This window comes from Salmo salar, chromosome ssa24 (assembly GCF_905237065.1).
Source record: "Salmo salar chromosome ssa24, Ssal_v3.1, whole genome shotgun sequence".
In the NCBI taxonomy this organism is placed as follows: domain Eukaryota; kingdom Metazoa; phylum Chordata; class Actinopteri; order Salmoniformes; family Salmonidae; genus Salmo; species Salmo salar.
In genome coordinates this window covers 5,201,285-5,226,810 of record NC_059465.1, presented here as the reverse complement: position 1 = coordinate 5,226,810, position 25,526 = coordinate 5,201,285, and the positions used below count along the sequence as shown (strand labels likewise).

The following is a 25,526-nucleotide window of genomic DNA, read 5'->3' as shown; positions in this document are numbered from 1 at the left end:
CAGTCTGCTGTTCCCACATGCTTCAAGAGGGCCACCATTGTTCCTGTTCCCAAGAAAGGTAAGGTAACTGAGCTAAATGACTACTGCTTTGAGAGACTAGTCAAGGACCATATCACCTCCACCCTACCTGACACCCTAGACCCACTCCAATTTGCTTACCGCCCCAATAGGTCCACAGACGACGCAATCGCCATCACACTGCCCTAACCCATCTGGACAAGAGGAATAACTATGTAAGAATGCTGTTCATCGATTACAGCTCATCATTTAACACCATAGTACTGATTCTCCACAAGGGTGCGTTTTCAGCCCTCTACTGTACTCTCATTTCACCCACGACTGTGTGGCCATGCACACCTCCAACTCAATCATCAAGTTTGCAGACAACACTACAGTGGTAGGCTTGATTACCAACAACGACGAGATGGCCTACAGGGAGGAGGTTAGGGCCCTCGGAGTGTGGCGTCAGGAAAATAACCTCACACTCAATGTCAACAAAACAAAGGAGATGATCGTGGACTTCAGGAAACAGCAGAGGGAGCAGCCCCCTATCTAAATTGACGGGACAGTAGTGGAGAGGGTGGAAAGTTTTAAGTTCCACGGCGTACACATCACGGACAAACTGAAATGGCATACACATCACAGACAAACTGAAATGGTCCACCCAAACAGACAGCGTGGTGAAGAAGGCGCAGCAGCGCCTCTTCAACCTCAGGAGGCTGAAAAAATTCAGCTTGTCACCAAAAACACACAAACTTTTACAGATGCACAATCGAGAGCATCCTGTCGGGCTGTATCACCGCCTGGTACGGCAGCTGCTCCGCCTATAACCGGAAGGCTCTCCAGAGGGTAGTGAGCTCTGCACAACACATCACCGGGTGCAAACTACCGGCCCTCCAGGACACCTACACCACCTGATGTCACAGGAAGGCCAAAAAGATAATCAAGGACAACAACCACCCGAGCCACTGCCTGTTCACCCCGCTATCATCCAGAAGGCGAGGTCAGTACAGGTGCATCAAAGCGGGGACCGAGAGACTGAAAAACAGCTTCTATCTCAAGCCCAACAGACTGTTAAACAGCCATTATTGACATTGAGAGGCTGCTGCCAACATACTGACTCAACTCTAGCCACTTTAATAATGGAAAAATTTATGTAATTAATTTATCACTAGCCACTTTAAACAATGCCACTTTATATAATGCTTACATACCCTACATTACTCATCTCATATGTATATAGTGTACGCTATACCATCTACTGCATCTTGATGTAATTTATCACTAGCCACTTTAAACAATGCCACTTTATATAATATTTTCATACCCAACATTACTCATCTCATATGTATATACTGTACTCTATACCATCTACTGCCTACGCCTTTCAGGCGTAGGCAGTAGCATTGTTTAAAGTGGCTAGTGATATATTACATCAAGATGGCAAGATGCAGTAGATGGTATAGCGTACAGTATATACATATGAGATGAGTAATGTTTTTACGTACATATTCGTATTCATTCCTTTACACTTGTGTGTACAAGGTAGTTCTTGTGAAATTGTTAGGTTACATCACTGCATGGTCGGAACTAGAAGCACAAGCATTTCGCTACACTCGCATAATCTGCTAACCATGTATACGTGACAAATAAATTTGATTTGAAAGCTTGGTCGCAAATGTATCTTCCAAAGGGTCAATGAACCCAAGCATACTTCCAAAGTTGTGGCAAAACGGCTTAAGGACAACAAAGTCAAGGTATTGGAGTGGACATCACAAAGCTATGACCTCAATCCTATAGAAAATGTGTGGGTAGAACAGAAAAGGTGTGTGTGAGCAAGGAGGCCTACAAACCTGACTCAGCTCTGTCAGGAGGAATGGGCCAAAATTCACCCAACTTATTGTGGGAAGCTTGTGGAAGGCTACCCGAAACGTTTGACCCATGTTAAACAATTTAAAGGCAATGATACCAAATACTAATTGAGTGTATGTAAACATCTGACCCACTGGGAATGTGATGAAAGCTGAAATCATTCTCTTCTATTATTCTGACATTTCACATTCTTAAAATAAAGTGGTGATCCTAACTGACCTAAGACAGGGAATTTTTACTAGGATTAAATGTCAGGAATTGTGAATAACTGAGTTTAAATGTATTTGTCTAAGGTGTATGTAAACTTCCGACTTCAACTGTATATCTTTTGTGTGATTTGGCTCAGAGCGCATCTATAATTTGGTCCCAGGTTGTCTGGTTTGGGTTTCCCACCGAACTCAATCTTCATCAGGGAAAGGGGTACCCAGAGGAAAGACAAACAGCCAACTCCCTATAGCAAAGTCTGTATCAGAGGTTCTTAAACTCTGTTTGGCTTCGTTGACCTAACGAGACCTAACTGTGCATTTATCCCCTGGTCAGAAATCAATCGTCCAAACCATTTCCTCCCAATCCATTGGCCTTTCATTTTCTACTCAAACACGCCCAGAAAGTTTGGCTGTAATCCACTAACTAGTGAAATAAAGTTGCATGAAGACCCTGGGGGCATATACTGTTGGAAAACATAGATAAGGGGATTGCAAGGAGAATTTTGAAGGTTGACATTTCAACTACAAGGCCTTTTACAAGTCAAGACTTGTGGACAAGCCTCAGTGTCAACAATGAAAAGACTGCCCTCAATCCCACTTCCTTCATTTTTGGGAAAAAATCCACAGAGATGCAAGTATAGGCTCCATATAAAATACAATCTGACCCAAATTGCTTCTCAGAGGGCCTTCCTGGAACTCCCTTGTGCTTATCTTTGTGAACAAGTAGCAGGGTTTGGCAAACTGATCCCCTGATCAGAGTAGGCCAACAGGTCGTAGTGACTAACAGAAGGCATGTGGATGTTTATGCTAGTAACCTGGGCTGCAAGCTGTTTCACCCTCTGCCTCAGCTGTCTCATATGCTGTTTCGTAGCCAAACAAAAACCTAAAACAATCAAGGAGTTGGCGCAAGTCAAAAGACTGGCACCCATGCTAAATCTCGGTCGCTGCTGCCTGGCTCCCAACTGGATAGCCTATGTACCCAGCAGGGCCCGATCTGTACGGTGTGGTGACTTGTGCATTAGCAGAGGTAGTTAACCCCAAACTCTTAGCATAGCAGACAAACAGGCATATACAGTGCATTTGGAAAGTATTCAGACCCCATGACTTTTTCAAAATGTTGTTACATAACAGCCTTATTCTATAATGGATAAAATGTTTTTTCGCCTTATCAATCTACACACAAGAGTTCCACAGAGGAACTCTGAAGCTCTGTCAGAGTGACCATTGGGTTCTTGGTCACCTCCCTGACCATGGCCCTTCTTACTGAGGAGTGGCTTCCGTCTGACCACTCTACCATAAAGGCTTGATTGGTGGGGTGCTGCAGAGACGGTTGTCCTTCTGGAAGGTTCTCCCATCGCCACAGAGTGACCATCGGGTTCTAGGTCACCTCCCTGACCAAGGCTCTTCTCCCCCGATTGCTCAGTTTGGCCGGGCGGTCAGTTCTAGGAAGAGTCTTGGTGGTTCTAAACTTCTTCCATTTAAGAATTATGGAGGCCACTGTGTTCTTGGGGACCTTCAATGCTGCAGACATTTTTTGGTACCCTTCCCCTCAATACAATCCTGTCTCAGAACTTTACGGACAATTCCTTCGAGCTCATGGCTTGGTTTTTGCTCTGACATGCACTGCCAACTGTGGGACCTCATATAGACAGGTGTGTCTCTTTCCAAATCATGTCCAATCAATGGAATTTACCACAGATGGACTCCAAGTTGTAGAAAGATCTCAAGGATGATCAATGGAAACAGGATGCACCTGAGCTCAATTTCGAATCTCATAGGAAAGTGTCTTTTTAATACATTTTCAAAAAAGTATGAAAACCTGTTTACGCTTTGTCATTATGGGGTATTGTGTGTAGATTGCTGAGGATTTGTATTTATTTAATCAATTTTAGAAAGAGGCTATAACGTAACAAAATGTGGAAAAAGTCAAGAGGTCTGAATACTTTGGTGGACTGAACGTGATTTAATCATTTAGGCTGCTGTTGAGGGGGAGCAGAATTTCTTTCATTTATTCTCTGTCGCTTAAGAAAAGTTGTACAGACAATAGATGGTAAATATAAATAAAAATCTAAACAAAAAGGCATCTTGGGAAAATGTTTGTTGCTTTAAGTACTACGGAGGTAACAAAGTTAAATTACGGGAGAGGGGGTTTAAATGATGTAACCTCCTGGTTAGAGTTACGGGCCATACGGTACATCTATTATGCCTACCGTTCCACCACTCTACTAGTTGGCAAGGTGTCTCACCTCCTGGTTGTACTCGCTGGCCATCTGTGTGAGGAGAGAGGAGAAGAAACTAGCGTTCTGCAGCAGGACTCTTCCCATGATGCCCAGGTAGGTGGACATCACCACCGGGTACCGCTACAAACACACACACAAGAAAGAACAGGGTTAATGCTGAAAACATGATGTGGAGAGGAGAATGTACATATTACTGTCATTGAGTAAGTACAGTATATGCCAAGGTAACTGATGAAAGCATAAAACCTTGAGCGCTTTCAGAACAAACCAGTCAAGGTAATTGTATGAGTTTGACATACAGTAGTGCTGAGCAATTAGTGCTTTTTGAGGTTGGTTCGTTTTCGATTCGATTATTAAAAAATAATCAAGGATTTCAGTTTCGATATATTTTTTTTTAAACATTAAATGTATTATGAATTTTGTGAGTTGAATGCTGTAAAACAGAAAACAATTAATAGAAGTCCCATGATGGTAGTGACTGCCCATTACGGCTCATCACTTATTCACTATCATTTATCCACATTACTTTACAAAAAATATTTCAGTTGTGTTAATTACTTGTGTTTAATTTGATGACTATTATTTAATTCCAAGTCATCATCTCATCTCTATAGAGCTGCTGCCAAAATGACTATTTCAGTAGTTCTTCAAAGTAAATAAGGCATACTTTTATGACTGCTGAATATCAACTATCAATTGCTTATATCATGCATTTTCAGGTAGAGAAACCTCTGATCTCTATCCCTCTCGATCGCTAGAGAAACTGTGCCTTGAGTTCAAAGAAAAAACCTGAACGAAATGGAATTGTAATAATTGAACTTACGTTGGTCAATTATGCTCTTTTAAACCAAAAACATACACGGTGTACAAAACATCAAGAACACCTTCCTAATATTGAGTTGCACCACCTTTTGCCCTCAGAACAGCCTAAACTCGTCGGGGCATGGACTCTACAAGGTGTCGAAAGCATTCCACAGGGATTCTGGCCCATGTTGACTCCAATGCTTCCCGAGTTGTGTCAAGTTGGCTGGATGTCCTTTGGGTGGCGGACCATTCATAATAACCATAACACATAGGAAAAAGTTGAGCGTGAAAAACCCAGTAACGTTGCTGTTCTTCACATAAACCGGAGCACCTGGCACCTACTACCATACCCCGTTCAAAGGCAATTAAATAATTTGCCTTGCCCATTCAGCCTCCGAATGACACATACACAATCCATGTCTCAAGGGTTCAAAATCCTTCTTTAACCTGTTTCCACCCCTTCATCTACACTGATTGAAGTGGATTTATCAAGTGACATCAAAAGCTATGAGGGTTCATAGCCTTCACCTGAATTCACCTGGTCAGTCTGTCATGGAAAGAGTATAATGTTTTGCACAATCAGTTTACAGTGACCTATAGAGGCTAAATGGCTTATACTGTGATTCAATTTAGTCCTTATAGTGTTCGAAAGGGAACGACATAAGGAGAACCCATAGTGAGTGAGTGAGAGACTAAAGGTTCCTATGGAAGGTTCTGACAGGACGCCATATCAGTTAAAGCAGAGCTCTCATAAGAGAGAGAAAAAGAGAAAGACAGAGAGACAGACTAAGGTTGCAAAAATGCTGGTAACTTTCCCCAAATCCCCAACCAGGATTTCTGGAAAACCTGTGAATTTAAGGAAAGCTACTTGAATTTAGCTACCCTGGTTGCACCAAAGCCCAGCTCCAAAACAGGTACAAAGCATTAACAGGTAGCTCACCTCTCCATCCACGATCCCTCTGAAGACAGAAGGCAGCAGGGGCTGGAACATGTGGGCTCCTAACACGGGGCTAACCTTTAGAGCTACTTCTACCACCTACAGAGAGAGAGAAAGAGACAGCTATTAGTCTACTATAACGCAATGCGGCTTGGTTGGTTGATCACTCGTTGTGCTACTAGAATGGCTCCTCCCTCTCGTGCTTTATCAGCTCAGTTAAATAAGGTAGCTAAAAAATTACTTTTCTGCTGCTTTCCTCACTCAGATCGGACCGGGTGTGGCTCTGACAAGGTCTATACAGAAAGGGTCTTGTTGACCTCTGGTCCATTTGGGAAAGTTATGTATATTTAAAAAACATTTTATGCATATCGGGTCTGGGTGGGAAAGCCCCTGGTCCATTTTGGAAAGGGTCCGACTTTTTGGACCTGTGAAAACCTCTATTACCAGGTCGTGTGCCTGAAACTGTACTTCAATCCTAGAATGAACAGCCTGGAAGAGAACACCTACCCCAAGGTATAAAACCAGCTAGTTAGCAGAGTCAACATCCTTACCAGTCCTGGACACCATATTACATTTACATTACATTTAAGTCATTTAGCAGACGCTAAATTGGTGCATTCACCTTCTGATATCAAGTGGAACAACCACTTTACAATAGTGCATCTAAATCTTTTAAGGGGGGGTTAGAAGGATTACTTTATCCTATCCTAGGTATTCCTTAAAGAGGTGGGGTTTCAGGTGTCTCCGGAAGGTGGTGATTGACTCCGCTGTCCTGGCGTCGTGAGGGAGCTTGTTCCACCATTGGGGTGCCAGAGCAGCGAACAGTTTTGACTGGGCTGAGCGGGAACTGTGCTTCCTCAGAGGTAGGGGGGCCAGCAGGCCAGAGGTGGATGAACGCAGTGCCCTTGTTTGGGTGTAGGGCCTGATCAGAGCCTGAAGGTATGGAGGTGCCGTTCCCTTCACAGCTCCGTAGGCAATCACCATGGTCTTGTAGCGGATGTGAGCTTCAACTGGAAGCCAGTGGAGAGAGCGGAGGAGCGAACCATATGAACGAACAGATGAACTAATGACTCTGAACAAAATGGACAACCCTCCCCAACGCTTGGATCTAGGTGCACTGTTGGCTATCGCCCCAATAAGAAATCCCGCTACCAGGGTTGCAAAGGGCAGTAACTTTATGGAAATTTCCGTAAATCTTCCAGAAATGTTCCATGGGAAGGTAAACTTTTGTGAATTTTTCTTAACCTGTCTGGGCTAGGGGCAGTATTTTCACGGCCGGATAAAAAACGTACCTGATTTAAACTGGTTACTACTCTTGCCCTGAAACGAGAATATGCATATTATTAGTAGATTTGGATAAAACTGTTTGAACTGTTTGAATGGTGTCTGTGAGTATAACAGAACTCATATGGCAGGCAAAAACCTGAGAAAATTCCAAGCAGGAAGTGGCCTGTCTGAGAATTTGTAGTTCTTCTTTAGATTCTCTATCAAAACTACAGTATCTGTGGGGTTACGTAGCACTTTCTAAGGCTTCCATTGGCTCTCTAAAGCCTTCAGAAAGCGGATTGAGGCGTCTCCTGTCTCTGGGCAGAGTATAGTAGCTCAGTTTGTCAGTGGTCTGCCTGGTGACAAAGAGATTGGATATGCTCGTTCACGAGACCACGCTGTTTTTTATTTTCCTCTTTGAAAGAATACACTATTGTCCGGTTGGAATATTATCGCTATTTTACGAGAAAAATCTCATAATTTATTTTAAACAGCGTTTGACATGCTTCTAAGTACGGTAATGGAACATTTAGATTTTTTTGGTCTCGAAATGCGCTCACGCGTTACCCTTTGGATAGTGACCTGAACGCACAAACAAAACGGAGGTATTTGGACATAACTATGGATTATTTGGAGAAAAAAAAAACATTTATTGTGGAAGTAGCAGTCCTGGGAGTGCATTCTGACAAAGATCAGCAAAGGTAATACAATTTTTCTAATACTAATTCTGAGTTTAGTGTGCCCCGAAGTTGGCGGGTGTCAAAATAGCTAGCCGTGATGGCTGAGCTATGTACTCAGAATATTGCAAAATGTGCTTTCGCCGAAAAGCTATTTTAAAATCTGACATAGCGGTTGCATAAAGGAGTTCTGTATCTATAATTCTTAAAATAATTGTTATGTATTTTGTCAATGTTTATGATGAGTAATTGAGTAAATTCACCGGAAGTTTTCGGTGGGGATACATTTTCTCAACATCACACACCAATGTAAAAAGCTGTTTTTTGATATAAATATGAACTTGATTGAACAAAACATGCATGTATTGTATAACATAATGTCCTAGGAGTGTCATCTGATGAAGAACATCAAAGGTTAGTGCTGCATTTAGCTGTGGTTTGGGTTTCTGTGACATATATGCTTGCTTGGAAAATGTCTGTGTGATTATTTTGGGCTATGTACTCTCTTAACATAATCTAAGGTTTTGCTTTCGCTGTAAAGCCTTTTTGAAATCGGACAATGTGGTTAGATTAACAAGAGTCTTATCTTTAAAATGGTGTAAAATAGTCATATGTTTGAAAAATTGAAATTATTGCATTTTTGAGGTTTTTGTATTTCGTGCCACGCTGTTCCACTGGCTGTTGAATAGAATAGGCTCTCTCTCTAGCCCAGAGAGGTTAAATCCATCAAAAAAGTTAGCTTATAACAGTGAACCTTTTTTGTGGGATAAACATAAGGCAGGCAATTCAAGGTCTTGTGGCATATCTTGGTTAAACTATTCCCAATTCAATGGAATTACAACCCTCTGCATGCACAGTGCATTCTTCCATCACATATACAGCTGATTCTCAAGATCTTGAACACTAATTAGATGCTATTGAACCTTCTGGTAAGCTTTCTGGTAAGTTTTGATTACAATACTGGGTGGGGTGAATATATTTTACACGACATACATAATTTTTTGTTAACTAGTAAATAGTAGCCTACAGCAATGTGTTTTAAATCATTTCTAACGTGTTAATTTCTGCTACTTCATTTTTGCTACCATGTGGGTTTTAGCTTGCTTGATTCACCTGTTTCCATACATGCTTCATTTTAAAACATTTATCGTACAAAGGAGTTGTTTAATCTAACTGCTTAACTATTTATCTGTGCATGGAGTTGTATATTCGTTTTTTTAAACATTTTTTCTTCTAATCTTTACAGGAAAATGCCACGGGCACTATCTGATGTGTAGAGACATTTCACTGCAGCTAATGTAGAAGGAAAAGCAGTGTACATTTGCAAATACTGTGCCAAATCATATGTGAAGAATGCAACAAAAATGCAGAATCATCTGGCCAAGTGCATAAAGTTCACTCAGCACTCACATCAAGTCCCTCTACTTCTATTCGAGGTGAAAATGATGAATCAGACACCTTATCGATAGCAACAGCTCACAGTCCTCCTGGAATCATTCGTTTTTTTTACTCAATGGAGGAACGTAGTCAGAGAAATGACGATGAATGTCTTGCTCGAGCTGTGTATGCAACTGGTTGACCTCCAATGCGCACAGGAAATGTGTATTGGAAGAGATTTCTGAATGTTCTTCGCCCAGTTTACACCGCTCCAACCTAACATGCTTTATCTACTAATTTGTTGGATGCAGAGTTCAACAGTGTTCAAGTGAAGGTCAAGCAAATCATAGAGAAAGCCGTCTGTATTGCAATCATCTCTGATGGGTGGTCAAATGTTCACGTGGCAAGGAATAATTAACTACATCATCTCTACTCCTCAACCAGTATTCTACAAGAGCACAGACACACGGGACAGCAGACACACGGGACAGCAGACACACGGGACAGCAGACACACCGGTCTCTACATTGCAGATGAGTTGAAGGCAGTCGTCAATGACCTTGGACCACAAAAGGTATTTGCACTGGTGACAGACAATGCTGTGAACATGAAGGTTGCTTGGTCTAAAGTGGAGGAGTCCTACCCTCACATCACACCCATTGGCTGTGCTGCTCATGCATTGAATCTGCTCCTCAATGTCATCATGGCACTGAAAACAATGGATACACTCTACAAGAGAGCCAAGGAAATGTGAAGGGTCATCAAGTTATAGCAGCAATCTACCTCATCAAGCAAAGTGAGAAGAATAAGAGCACCACATTGAAGCTGCCCAGCAGCACCTGTTGGGGTGGTGTTGTCATCATGTTTGACAGTCTCCTGGAGGGGAAGGAGTCTCTCCAAGAAACCGCCATATCACAGTCTGCCGATATGGACAGCCCCATCAAGAGGATCCTCCTGGATGATGTATTTTGGGAGAGAGTTGTAAGCAGCCTGAAACTCCTGAAACCTATAACAGTAGCCATTGCACGGATTGGAGGGAGACAATGCCATCCTGTCTGATGTTCAGACTCTGCTTGCAGATGTAAGAGAAGAAATACGTAATGCCCTGCCCACTTCACTGTTGCTCCAAGCAGAGGAAACTGCAGTTCTGAAATACATTAAAAAAAAGCACGAAGACTTCTGCCTGAAGCCCATACATGCCACAGCATACATGTTGAGAGCATCCTGTCTGGTGCAGAGATCAACAAGGCCTATGGTATCATCACTACCGTGTCTCACCACCTTGGCCTGGATGAGGGCAAGGTTCTTGGCAGTCTGGTGAAGTACACTTCCAAGCAAGGGCTTTGGGATGGAGATGCAAAATGGCATTCGTGCCAACATATCTCATCAGCCACCTGGTGGAAGGGACTTTGTGGATATGAGGATCTTTCCCCTGTTGCCTCCATTATCCTCCATATCCCACCAACACCAGCCACCTCAGAGCGCAACTGGTCCTTGTTAGGGAACACATACACCAATGCACGCAACAGGCTGATCAATACAAGGGTTGAAAAATGTGTGGCCATCTAGGCACATTTTTGGCTTTTTGAGCCTGACAACGAGCCATCCTCAACAAGGTTGGAAAGTGACAGTGAAGATGAGGCCTCAGAGTCTGATGTTTAAGAGGTGGACATTGTGGAGATCCGCTGAGAAGACATGGAAGCCTGAGAGGAAGACAACATGTTTTATGTTGAAAACATTTTTGGGAGATGCGATGGATCATTGGGGATCATTCAATATTCCCTTTCTTTTGTTGTTCAGTGAAATCATCCCATGTGAAGCGTCAACTCATTTAATTAAAGTTCAACTCGTAACTTAATTTTATTTTTATTTTTTATTTCTATTGGAAGGATTTAATCATTTGCAATTATGTCTACTTATGATAAGGTAAAAAGTGTATGTTTCTGTCTCCATATGATATGGTAAATATAGCCAATGCAAAAAACATCAACATTTAAATGGTATTAATATTAATTCCCATATATTCCCATTAAGAGTTTCCACCTCTGAATATTCCACAAAATGTGCAACCCTATCCGCAACGGCCTCAGACGAACCATCAAACAGGCATAGCTTCAATACAGGACTAAGATTGAATCCTACTACAACGGCTCTGACACTCGTCAGATGTGGCAGGGCTTAAACTAATACAGACTACAAAGAGAAACCCAGCCGCGATCTGCCCAGTGATGCGAGCCTACCAGATGAGCTAAATGCCTTTCTAAATGCCACTTCGAGGAAAGCAGCACTGAAGCATACATGAGACACCCAGCCGTTCTGGACGACTGTGTTCACACTCTTGGTAGCCAAAGTGAGCAAGACCTTTAAACAGGTCAACATTCAAAAAGCCGCAGGGCCAGACAGATTACCAGGACATGTACTCAAAGCATGCACTGATCAACCGACAAGTGTCTTCACTGACATTTTCAACCTCTGTAATAACCGAGTCTATAATACCTACATGTTTCAAGCAGACCACCATAATCCCTGTGCCCAAGGTAACCTGCCTAAATGATTACCGCACGTAGCACTCACGTCGGTAGCCATGAAGTATAGCACTCACGTCGGTAGCCATGAAGTGCTTTCAAAGGCTGGTCATGGCTCACATCAACACCAGCAAACCCTGGAAACACTAGACCACTCTAATTAGCATACTGCCCCAGCAGATCAACAGATGACGCAATCTCAATCGCACTCCACACTGCCCTTCCCCACCCGGACAAAAGGAAAACATATGTAAGAATGCTGTTCATTGACTACAGCTCAGAGTTCAACAACATAGTGCCCACAAAACTCATCACCAAGCTAAGGACACTGGGACTAAACACCTCCCTCTGCACCTGATCACCAACAACGATGACACAGTCTATAGGGAGGAGGTCAGAGACCTGGCAGTGTGGTGCCAGAACAACAACCTCTACCTCAATGTGAGATTGACAAAGGAGCTGATTGTGGACTACAGGAAAAGGAGGTCCGGACACGCCCCCATTCACATCAACGGGGCTGTAGTGGAGTGGGTCGAGAGTTTCAAGTTATTTGGTGTCCAAATCACCGACTAACTATCACGGGGGACCAGTACGGGAAAAAAATTTATGAAATGTATGCATTCACTACTGTAAGTCGCTCTGGATAAGAGCGTCTGCTAAATGACTAAAATGTAAATGTAATGGTCCAAACACACCAAGACAGTCGTGATGAGAGCACGACAACACCTTTTACCCGTCAGGAGACGGAAAAGATTTGGCATGGGTCCCCAGATCCTCAAAAAGTTCTACAGCTGCACCATCGAGAGCATCCAGACCAGTTGTATCACTGCCTAGTATGGCAACTGCTTGGCATCTGACCGTAAGGCGATACAGAGGGTAGTGCGTATGGCCCAGTACATCACTGAGGCCAAGCTTCCTACCATCCAGGACCTATATACTAGGCGGTATCAGAGGAAGGCCCAAAAAATTGTCAAAGCCTCCAGTCACCCAATTCATTGACTGTTCTCTCTGCTACCGCACGGCAAGCGGTACCAGATCTCCAAGTTTAGGACCAAAAGGCTCCTTAACAGCTTCTAACCCCAAGCCATAAGAATGCTGAACAATTCATCTAATGGCCACCCGGACTATTTACTTTGACACGCCCTCCCACCCCTTTTGTTTTTACACTGCTGCTACTTGCTGTTTATCATCTATGCATAGTCACTTTACCCCTACCTACATGCACACAACTCGACTAACCTGTACCCCTTCCTATTGACTCAGTACCGGTACACCCTGTATATGTGACCCGATTCAGGAAACTAGGCGTATGTCTTAAGTCACGACTTCACATGAGAGCCATTTGAACGTACATTTTTTTTACATTTATTTATCAAAATGCGTTTTTTGGTAGATATGCCTTCTCGGACATTCATGTGCCTTTATTACAAACTTGTATGCCGTCTGTAAATACAGATACAATTGTTAAATTACGAGCCTTGTTGGTTGAACCACAGAAAAAGGACACAACCTTCTCACTAGCCATGATTGGCTGCGATAATGAGAGGGTTGGACATGCCGAGAAAGGAGTTTGGATTGGTCTGCCATATTGAAGGCGTCTGTCTATTTGAGCTCGTCAGTCTGTGTTAGTAATCTTGTCAAACGTGGCTTTTTTTATGTATTGTGTAGTGGAGCTGCATAAGTGTTGCTTTCCACTTTCTGGAGGATCAAGTTTTGAAATCAGTGGAATTAGAGTATGATAGCTAAAGAGATGGAGAAAACAACTGTGTCTGGATTACATCTTCTAACTAAGGGCAACCATGGTATGGCATTCCTGACAGGAAGACGCATCCATGATGCATGTTGATGTATGCAGGTAAGATAGTCTAGCGTTAGCTAGATACATTTTCAGATATTACACACTTCTAATTTTGACAGAAAGTGGTTTCATTTCAAGCTAAAGTGTACTGTTAGCTAGCTAGCTAACGTTAGCTGGCTGGCTCCCTAGCTGACGTTATTATTCATATCCCAGAGGCGTATTCATGCAGGGTAGTAACAACATGATTTGACACTTTGTTCATTGTTGTTTAATTAGCTAACATTAGCTGGCTGGCTCATTAGCTAACGTTAAGTGACGTGTGTGATCTTAAACGTTGTTTACCTAGCTAGGTTCACTGTTTACCTAGATAGCTAGCTAGCTAACGTTAGCTGGTTGATTCCCTAGCTGACATTCGTATCCCAGAGCCATTTGCTTTTGTTGTTAGAGCCTAATGTTAGCTAGCTAACATTGAACTTGGTTGGTTAGCTCAGCACTGTGGCATTGTTCATTGTTGTTTAACTAGCTAATGTTAGCTGGCTGGCTCATTAGCTAACGTTACATTACGTGTGTACAACACCCATTGAATATGGCCGGTGTCAGTAAACATCTGCAAAAAAGCGGAATGAAATTGTTGCCAGCAGAGCCGGTTAGGCTGTTTTCATGTTATCCATAGGTAAACAAATCATTGGCCAGAGCGTCAAGTGTGCGCTCCGAGAGCAAAACGAGATCAGTGGGGCTAAAACTTAAGAGGGTGTGAACGATGCTGAGCGAGTGTAGACAAAGAGCTCTTCATGAGATACCAAAACATTTAAAGGTCATTTTCTCAAAAGTGAGTTTACAAGTTGATCAACTTTCAAAGCAGAATTACTTTTCCATTATTCCGCAAATGCAGTGTATGATATACCATTTTGTAGCTCTGAGTCTCAAAATTTGCTACACAAGACTTTATCCAGGTGGTGAGTCACGTATATAGCCTCGTTACTGTGTTACTTTTTATTTTTATTTTACAACTTTTACTTTAATTTATTTTGTAAATATTTTCTCAACCCTTTCTTGAACTGCATTGTTGGTTAAGGACTTGTAAGTAAGCATTTCACGGTAAGGTGAAGTATTCAACCCCTTTGTTATGGTTAGCCTAAATAAGTGCAGGAGTAAACATTTGCTTAAGTCACATAATAAGTTGCATGGACTCACTTTGCGTGCAATAATAGTGTTTGCCATGATTTTTGAATGACTACCTCATCTCTGTATCCCACACATACAATGATCGGTAAGGTCCCCTCAGTCGAGCAGTGAATTTCAAAAAACAGATTCAACCACAAAAACCAGGGAGGTTTTCCAATGCCTCTCAAAGAAGGGCACCCATTGGTAGATGGGTAAAAAGAACAAACAGACATTAAATAAAGATTAAATATCCCTTTGAGCATGGTGAAGTTATTAATTAAACTTTGTATGGTGTATTAATACACCCAGTCACTACAAATACAGGCATCCTTCCTAACTCAGTTGCCGGAGAGGAAGGAAACTGCTCAAGGATTTCACCATGAGGCCAATGGTGACTTTAAAACAGTTACAGAACTGAAAGACTGTGATAGGAGAAATCTGTTGATGGCTAAACATTGTATTTAATACACAATACTACCTAATTGACAGAGTGAAAAGGAAGCCTGTACAGAATTAAAATATTCCAAAACATGCATCCTGTTTGCAACTAGGCACTAAAGTAAAACAGCAAAAATGTTGCCAAAGAAATTAACTTTTTAACCTGTTGGGGCTAGGGGGCAGTATTGAGAAATGTTGAAAAAAATATGTGCCCATTTTTAACTGCCTCCTACACCAACTCAGAAGCTAGGATATGCATATTATTAACACATTCGGATAGAAAACACTCTGAATTTTCTAAAACAGTTTGAATGGTGTCTGTAAGTATAACAAAACTCATATTGCAGGCAAAAACCTGTGAAAAAAAGATTTTAAAAAAATGTGAATTTTGTGACTGTACTATTTAGTGTCATTGTTTTATAGATACCATAGTGAGAAAGGATTCATTTCGCAACTCCTACGGCTTCCACTAGATGTCAACGATCTTTATAAAGTTGTTTGAAGCGTCTATGATAAACAGAGCAAATTAGAATGCATGGAAGTTGACATGTCGTCACTTCATTTTTTTGCACCTGCGCATAAATCTGAGAAGCGTGAGTTTGTCATAATTGTTTATCTAGACATAGGATAGGTTGTGTGAAAATATTACTGATGTTTAACGTTAAAAATGGACCAAAAGATTAATGCTAAACAACGTTTGACATGTTTGAACGAACGTAAATAGATTATTTACTAGGTTTTTTTTGCTTTTCGGCGTGATTTTACACCCCCCCCCCCCACCACGTTTTGTGGGAGCATAATGAACGCGAACTACTTGGTGTTATTTGGACATAAATTATGAAGGCATAATTCTAGTCATACAAGTAACCCATGCTAGATGATGCATCTTTAGATCTCCCTCTCTTTCTTAGTTTCTAACAGATATTTTCATCACTGTCACAGGAAACCGCTCATGTGCACTTTTGAGAATGGTGTATTCCCGGTCATTTCCTTTTGAAACCGTCGCACGTAGCCTGCATTGTTGCACTTATAATATGTGATCGACCGGCTCGATTTAGATTCACGAGGCCATGTACTAAAAAAACAAAGACTAAAAGCTGGTTTATACTATGGGTGTGTCATAAATTCAATCTGTAGTGCCAGATTTTGCTTAGAGGGCGCTCTGAGCATTCATAAACTCATTGTCAGATTGTCCATTTGTAAATTCAGAGCATTTCGCTCTCGGAGTGTTCAGAGCGCACACTGAACGCTCTGGCGGAGGAGTAGGGTTGATCCGAGCGTTCTGACCTAACAGCAGCAGTCAAGCTAACTGGCTAACGTTGGCTAGCTTGCTAGCTACTTCCAGACACAAATGAGGGAACCGCTCACTCTGACCATTTTATTCGCCTTAGCAGCACTGGTTAGGGAGTTTGTGTTATTCAGAGCGTTGGTTCTCTGCAACTGCGCTGCTGGCAACGATTTAATTACGGTTTTTTTCTAACGTTTACTGACACCGGCCATATTCAACAGGTGTTGAGCGTTCGTAAATTCGTCAGTTATTCATAAGAAGAACTAAAAGGTTATCAACATTAAGTTAAACAGTCAGATCTATTGCATCAGCCTCATTTCTTTTTACATTTTGTAATGTGCAGTGGTCGTATGAATTTAGGATCTGTCCCAGAATCTATTTTTGAACATTGTTTTATTGTCCAAGGAATGACAGGATACCCTTAATTTTGAGCCCTGGTGGGAATTATTTTATAAAAACATATAACGTATTTGGTTGTAATGTTACAATATTTTATAGGCTACAAAGGGTGACCAACCATTCCTCCACGAGAGCCTTAAAGAGGAAGTTTTGTATATTGAGACAGGCTTGAATATGCCAATGCTGCAGAGTGTAGCCTACATTTTTGTCTGATTCTCTATGGTAAAAAATAAAGATAATGCATTTGATCTTGTAAAGTGGTTCCTTGCATCATACAATTATGTAAAAATTGTGTTACACACCTGTTTTTTTTTGGGGGGGGTTGATTGGTGATGCAATCAACAGTGGATGGGTGGAGAAACCATCCAGATTGCTAGCTCACCGTTCTGTTCCAAGTGAAACCGAATGGGAGCATTCACACCGCCAGGGTGGTCCCACTAGGGCAAACAGCCAGAACAGGGAAGGGCCTACCTGAATTTATCTAATAAACGTCTGTTTTTATTTTCCATTATAAAACATTCTGCTACAGTGTGCACTAAATGAATAAAACCGAGGCTAGTGAGAACAGAAGGTGAAAACGTTCTCTGAGCTGAGTCTTCTTCACTCTGTTGTTCTGCTTCCGTCCTCAAATGGGAGCTAAGTTCTTTAATAGGGATGTAACGATTCAGAAACACACATCGGTCCCCGGTTCAAATGTTTAAGATGCATCGGTCAGAAAATCTATTGAAAAGATACAAATCATCGATTCACTGAAATATTTTGCTCAAATTACTTTCTACCTTCCCGAAAATACCTCTGATCTTTTGTGACAACTGTGTCCTCTCCATCAGTGGTGAACTACGCATGTAATTACGTTGACAGTCATTCATCTTCAAGTCTTTTTACATGCCAAACAACCTCAAGAAATATACAGTGCCTTCGTAAAGTATTCAGACGCCTTGACTTTTTCCACATTTTGTTACATTACATCCTTATTCTAAAATGGATTAAATAAAAAAATGGTCAGCAATCTACATATAATACCCAATAATGAAAAAATCTAATACAGGTTTATATACATTTTTGCTAATTTACAGAAAATTCTAAATAAATCACAGGGTCATCAGCAAAGCACCCCCACGCCATCACACCTCTATCACATGCTTCACGGTGGGAACCACACATGCGGAAATCATCCGTTCACCTACTCCGAGCTCCTCTGTCCAGTGTCTGTTCTTTTGCCCTCTTAATCTATTATTTTTATTGGCCAGTCTGAGATATGGCTTTTTCTTTGCAACTCTGCCAAGGCGGCCAGCATCCCGGAGTCACCTCTTCACTGTTGACATTGAGACTGGTGTTTTGCGGGTACTATTTAATGAAGCTGCCAGTTGAGGACTTGTGAGGCGTTGGTTTCTCAAACTAGACACGATTTGTCCTCTTGCTCAGTTGTGCACCTTGGGCCTCCCACTCCTCTTTCTATTCTGGTTAGAGCCAGTTTGCGCTGTTCTGTGAAGGGAGAAGTACACAGCGTTGTACGAGATCTTCAGTTTCTTAGCAAATTCTCGCATGGAATAGCCTTCATTTCTCAGAACAGGCAAGTAATAGTATGTAAACTTGTAGGCATGTGAGGAAGCTAATGGGGCATGAACCAAGAAAAATGGCCCCATTCCAGATGCTGTAAAGGATTACAACAAGAGCATGGGAGGTGTGGACATGTCAAACGCGCTGATAGGCTACTACAATTTTCTCCACAAGACAATGAAATGGTACAAGACATTGTTCTATCATTTCATCGACTTTGCTGTGGTGAATGCATTCATCCTCCAGAAGGAAATGGCTAAGAGCTGTGGACAGACCCCCATGACACAGCTAGCCTTCAGAGAGCTGCTCATCCAGGGGCTTGCCGACTATGGCACAAAGTCCACTGCAGCGCCTTCTGTCCCCTCTACTCCTGTTCACCTGCCAAAATACATAACTGCAGACCTGAATGTGCCTCAGGGCCAAAAGAGTACAGCGGGGAGGCGTCGTTGTATTCCTTGCCACAAGAAATATCCCATCACCTGCACTACTTGTGCAGTTACTTTCTGCTTCACAGCAGAAAGAGACTGCTATGGGACTTGGCATAAGCAGCACAATCTTGTGTAGAGGACTGTGGGTGTTCTAAATAGTCTAATTGTACATTTTAAAAAAGTATTCACTTTGTGTGTGGTGTGTGCACTTATGACATTAGATAAAGTGTTGGCTGCTAACTTACCCTCATCTTAAATAGTTCACTTGTGTGTTGGGAGGCATTGGATCAGTGTTCTCGTTACATCTCATGTTAGCACCTTTTATGTAGGGAAGCTAATGATTCATTATGACATTCCTGGGTAAACTTAATTTTTGATTACCATAGCATTTTATGTTCTCTTGAAAATGTATCAATTGACCAATTCGGCCACTTGGAGGGAACTTGGGTATATTTGGGGAAACTCGTGAGGGACACCTGGGACATACTAAATATTATGTAGCTCTCACTCTCTCATGTTGCCCTGTTGTGAACAACATCTAAATTATCCCCAGCTTCCCATTTCAATGTACGGCCTGTCTTTTGCATTTCAAAGAAGAAAAAATATATATGTAGAAAACACTTTTTTTGTTTGTTTGATCTTTTACCAGATCTATTGTGTTTTATTCACCTACATTAATTTCAAATCTACACAACCTCTAAGTGTTTCCTTTCAAATAGTATCAATAATATGCATATCCTTGCTTCAGGTCCAGAGCTACAGGCAGTTAGATTTGGGTGAGTCATTTTTGGCTGAAATTGAGATGAAGGGTCCTATCCAGAAGAGGATAATCAGCTTTTTGATATGCCACACCTGTCAGGGGGATGGATTATCTTGGCAAAGGAGAAATGCTCACTCACAGGATGTAAACAGATTTGTGCCCAACATTTCAGAGAAATATGCTTTTTGTGTTTATGGAACATTTCTGGGATTTTTTTATTTCAGCTCATGAAACATGGGACCAAGACTTTACATGTTGTGTTTAATTATTGTTCAGTGTACATACATACATACATACATACTTGCATCATACATACATACATACACACTGAACAAAAATATAAACTCAACATGTAAAGTGTTGATTCCATTATGAACACTTGCTCTTTCCATGTATACTGACGAGGTGAAAGCTATGATCCCTTATTGATGTCACTTGTTAAATCCACTACAATCAGTGTAGATGAAGGGGAGGAGACAAGTTAAAGAAGGATTTTTAAGTCTTGAGACATGGATTGTGCATGTATGCCATTGTGTGTGTGTGTGTGCGCCATTGAATGGACAAGACAAGATTGAAGTGCCTCTGAACGGGGTATGGTAGTGGATGCATCGGTTTGAGTGTCAAGAACTGCAGCGCTGCTGCGTTTTTCACACAACAGTTTCCTGTGTGTATCAAGAATGGTCCACCACCCAAAAGACATCCAGTCAACTTAACACAACTGGGAAGCATTGGAGTCAATAAGGGCCAGCATCCCTGTGGAACGCTTGACACCTTGTAGAGTCCATGCCCAGACGAATTGAGGCTGTTCTGAGGGCAAAAGGTGGTGCAACTCAAAATTAATAAAGGTGTTCCTAATGTTTTGTGTATATCTGGTGCAGAGAGATGAGAAAATGAGTTTCTCAGTCATGGAAATAAAAGTGCTGAAAACATGTTGGCTCACTATTTTAAAATAAAATGGAGAATAAACTATAGGATTACAAATACCGGCGTTTTGGTCAGGTACAACTGACTAGCGCTAGCTAACGCTACCTAGAAGAAGAAAAAACAAAGTGTCAATAATCAATATAATATCAGCCAAAATAATTTTGAGATATTTAACTATAGACTTTTCCCCCCCATCACTAATTCAGTCCCGACAGATTATTTCGGTTTACACGCAGAATCTTTCCACGAGAAATTACACAAACACACAACACAACACAAATTCACACACAACCAGGTAATGGAATTCCAATATAGATCCTGCATGGCCATCGTACTAATGCTCTTTCCTAGTATTTTCCAGGGGAGCTTAACTTCTCTAACAATAACATCGTTTTTTTCATTTTGTCAGAACAAAACATGCCAGACACACAACGAGGGAGGCATATCAAAATCATAAAGGAAAACATATTTCATGCCATCAGCCTTTTAAAGTTCCCTCATTGCGTTTGAAGTCGGAGAGAAATGACAGTTAGCAAGCTGACTTTTTTTATTTAAGGTAATGAATGACGATGTAGGTTGTCAACGTGGTAACGGCTGAGCGGCTAAGAGCTTTTCCAAGGAAACAAATTGCTTGTATGTATGCAGCCCTTTGGAGGGTGAGCAAGACCTCTAAAGAAATTATAGGCTCCTGTATATTGGAATGGTAAAGGTCAAGTCTATTACTAAAAAGCATAGAAAGGCCAAAACATTATTAAACATACATTAATAGACATAATATTCAACTCCAAACCCATGGAAAGTGGAAGATAAGCAGGCAAGATGGATGTCCCTTCACTAAGAAGAACGTAGTGTTTCTACATTATATTCCAATATAGATAAATATCTAGAATCATGTTTGTCGACCCTTTCTGGTCTCTAAATAACGTCTCAACTATCAACTTTTTAGGAGTAACATCATATTAAAGCTATTACCAAGGCTACAGTAAACGCTATTATCGAGACTACTGTCAACAAACTGATCTTTTAAACAATGTACACGTGATGACTTCACCAACAAGTCACTGAATGTGCAACTTTTGGTACATTACAGACATGCTGCACATCAACTCAGTTTCTGTAGTAGACAATAGTGCTCCGTAGACGAGGTGTCAGTAGAAAGTTAACAGCACGACAGGATCAACTAGCTAACCTATAGAATGATCTAGAGGCAAAAACAGCACTAACAACAACAGGATGAGAGAAAAAAAAAACACTTCAACCAGAGCCATATATTTAGACATATTTATAAATATACATCTCTGACCTCAATCAGTTGCCTCAGTTCCCCTCATTAGCTGAGAAAAACACAGCAGCGTCTCTGTTCATCAATTTGTGTGTCAATTAGCAGCGAGTGGCGTCACCTCTGCTCTGTTGCTATCGACAACCGCACTGGAGGAGTAACAAGTTAATTAGCGCCACTAAAAGTCACTTCCTGTAGCTACCCTACCCTTCCTCAGAAATGGTGTGTCAGTGGCGGTCGGTGCCATTTAAGATAATTTAACAAAATGATGAGCATGGCCTTATTTCTATGACAGAATATTGGATGACTGTCACTAATATTCCATTCACTTAGCTTAATGTAACATCGATAGGTTTAAGTTACTACATGATACTAATTTTTCCTAAACCCATCGTAAGGCTGCTACAATCTAGCCTATGAACGAAAGTTTACCACGTACAGAGGTCGAGAGAAACATAAGTAATCAAGTTGAAAGACAGTGACACATTCAATAACGCCTTGCACACTCTTGCCGGCAGCTAGCTGATCTAGGGTGTAATCATTAGTCCAACAGTTGCAAAAGAGAGTTTCTATTGGACCAATTCAGGTATGTTTATCCCAGTTTCATTCCATTTGCTTCCATTTTAAGAAACGTTATTCAACATAATCGGCATAATGAATACACCCCTGATCACACGCAAACACAGTTCCCTTTCATAGCTGCCACATACAAACAGCATGATCACTTTGCTCGTTAATTCCTTCTCGCATCAACGTACTCTCCTCCTTTCACCTTCGCTTGTGGAATTCAGTGCACAACACAGCAGCTGTCTGTGACCAGGCAAAAAAGCACTTTCCAAGCCAAACCTTTATATCATACCCGCTAACCGCTGCACATCGTTGTCACCATATTAGCTAATGTCAGTCAACATCGCTACTAGAACTAATCATTAGTAAACCCGCTACAATCATGTAGTACAGTGTACAGTGAGCATGCAAGCAGATGACCAGTTATACCTGCAGGGCCAGTGGCAAATTAATAAAACCAAAAGCTAAACTTGACTTGGAAAAGTTCCAGTGTTGGATAGCCACAGCCAGCTAGCTAACATAACATCCCTCTCTGTTTAAGTTGGGTGTTTGAATAGGCTAAACTAGCTAGCTGCATTTGCAATATAGCTAGTTCGCTCTCTCTCTTGCTTCTCCATTTTTTAAGAAATGACTTTGTTAACTGTTCAACTATTGTCTTTCTGAGTCAACTACTCACCATATTTTATGCACGGCAGTGCTAACTAGCTTTAGCTTACGCTTTGAGTACTATACTCATTCTGATCCTTTGATTGGGTAGACAACATGTCAGTTCAGGCTGCAAGAGCTCTGATAGGTTGGAGGATGTCCTCCAGAAGTTGTCAATATGTAAGTCTATGGAAAGGGGTGAGAACCATGGTTTTGTACCAAGTGGAGGATGGAAACTAGCTGTCCTCCGGCTACACCATGGTGCTACCCAACAGAGTGCTGTTGAGGGTACTGTAGACCTTCATTGCAAAAACAGTGTGTTTTAATAAATTATTTGGTGACGTGAATATATTCACCATATGTTTCACTATTTTAGGCCTCCCCATCCTCCTCTGAGGAACCTCCACTGGTGTGTATATGTGTAATAATTATTATTTCACACATGTATTAATATGCATGTGAAAATTGGAAAAGTGTTGTTATTTTTTTTGCATTTCCCACTGAGACACCCAGACATCACAGCTCTTAAAGGTAAATATACCCTGAGTGTACAAAACATTAAGAACACCTTCCTAATATTGAGTTGCACCACCTTTTGCCCTCAGAACAGCCTCAATTCGTTGGGGCATGGACTCTACAAGGTGTCGAAAGCGTTCCACAGGGATGCTGGCTCATGTTGACTCCAATGCGTTCCACAGTGGTGGACCATTCTTGATACAAACGGGAAACTGTTGAGCATAAAAACCCAGCAGTGTTGCAGTTCTTGACACAAACCACACTGACTACCACACCCCGTTCAAAGGCACTTAAATCTATTGTCTTGCCCATTCACTCTCTGAATGGCACACATACACAATCCATGTCACAATTGTCTCAAGGCTTAAGAATCCTTCTTTAACCAACTACACTAATTGAAATGGATTTAACAAGTGACATCAATAAGGGATCGTAGCGTTCACCTGATATCACATGGTCAGTATGTCATGGAAAGAGCAGTGTTTTGTACACTCTGTGTAATGGCTTGTTATAGTGCTTGATGAAGAATATATGGGGAATGGAGGGAGAGCGGGAAAGAGGGGAGGGAGAGAAGCTTTCACAGAAAAGTACCATATATTTTAAAATGTTTTTAATCTAGAACTATTCCACACACTCAATTAAATAAAAAAATTGGACACTCTATTGCCAAATGGCCACTGACGCAACAAACTGAGGTAAAAGAGAGAGATGTGGGCCATCTGCTGAATACAAGGATTGTCTTGTTCCACACTAGATCCAAGATGGCAGTGGATTCAAACAGGTGGCTGTAATCTGACACCGAGACTCATGCATTTCTTTCTTACTCTCTCCATCTCCCCGACTTTCTCTCTTTTACTATTTCTGTCTCCCCCACTTCTCTGCTCCCTCTCCCCATCTCTTTCTATTGCTTTCTCCCTCTCTCTCAGGGGCCAGCGGGACACAGCAGCACAGTGCCTGGCCTCAGCCTCTCTCTCTGTCTCTCACACTGGCATCGCAGACTTGAGCTGCTTTTCCTCCTCAGTCATCCTCTTCAACAGGGAGGCAAGTGGCTGACACTGTCCCCACAGAAAAAACACAGACACGCACAACTCTGTCCTTCAGAGCCCACCACACACCACCCTTCTCCTCCTCTCACTCCCTCCTTCCCTCGTTACTCTCCTGTTGCTCCGAGGGGCGACTCCCAAATCGACAGTGCTGACCAGTCTGTACACATCTCCACCTCATCTCACCCTTAATCCTTCTCCTACTCTCTCTTCTTCCCTCTAGTCCTCCCCTCTCATTAAGTTCCCGTCAGCCTCCCAAACCCACTGAACAAGCCAATGCAGCTATGAACACCACATCAATCACTTTAGAAACCAGATCACCAAGTATATACCGAACAAAAATATAAACGCAACATGTAAAGTGTTGGTCCAATGTTTCATGAGCTAAGGGTCCAGAAATGTTCCATACGCACAAAAAGCTTATTTTCGCTCACATTTTGTGCACAAATTTGTTTTACATTCCTGTTAGTGAGCATTTCTCATTGCCAAGATAATCTATCCACTTGACAGGTGTGGCATATCAAGAAGCTGATTAAACAGCACGATCATTACAGCACGATCATTGTGCTGCGGCCAATAAAATGCCACTTTAAAATGTGCAGTTTTGTCACAACACAATGCTACAGATGTCTAAAGTTTTAAGGGAGCGTGCAATTGGCATACTGACTGCAGGAATCTCCGCCAGAGAATTAAATGTTAATTTCTCTACCACAAGCCGCTTCCAACATTGTTTTAGAGAATTTAACAGTACGTCCAAATCGGCCTCACAACCGCAGACCATGTGTAACCACACCAGCCCAGGACCTTCACATC

General features: G+C 41.7%; 1 protein-coding gene across 1 annotated transcript in view; it reads right to left on the bottom strand.

Annotated features, from left to right (window-relative positions):
• Positions 1 to 25,526, bottom strand: part of ipo11 (importin 11) — a 252,986-nt gene that overhangs the window by 72,835 nt on the left and 154,625 nt on the right. Inside the window, exons 24-25 of the mRNA XM_014171158.2 lie at positions 6,063 to 6,158; positions 4,325 to 4,438 (exon numbers count right to left, since the gene is read on the bottom strand). Of these exons, the coding sequence (XP_014026633.1) occupies positions 4,325 to 4,438; positions 6,063 to 6,158 (210 nt within the window). The remainder of the gene's footprint in view (positions 1 to 4,324; positions 4,439 to 6,062; positions 6,159 to 25,526) is intronic.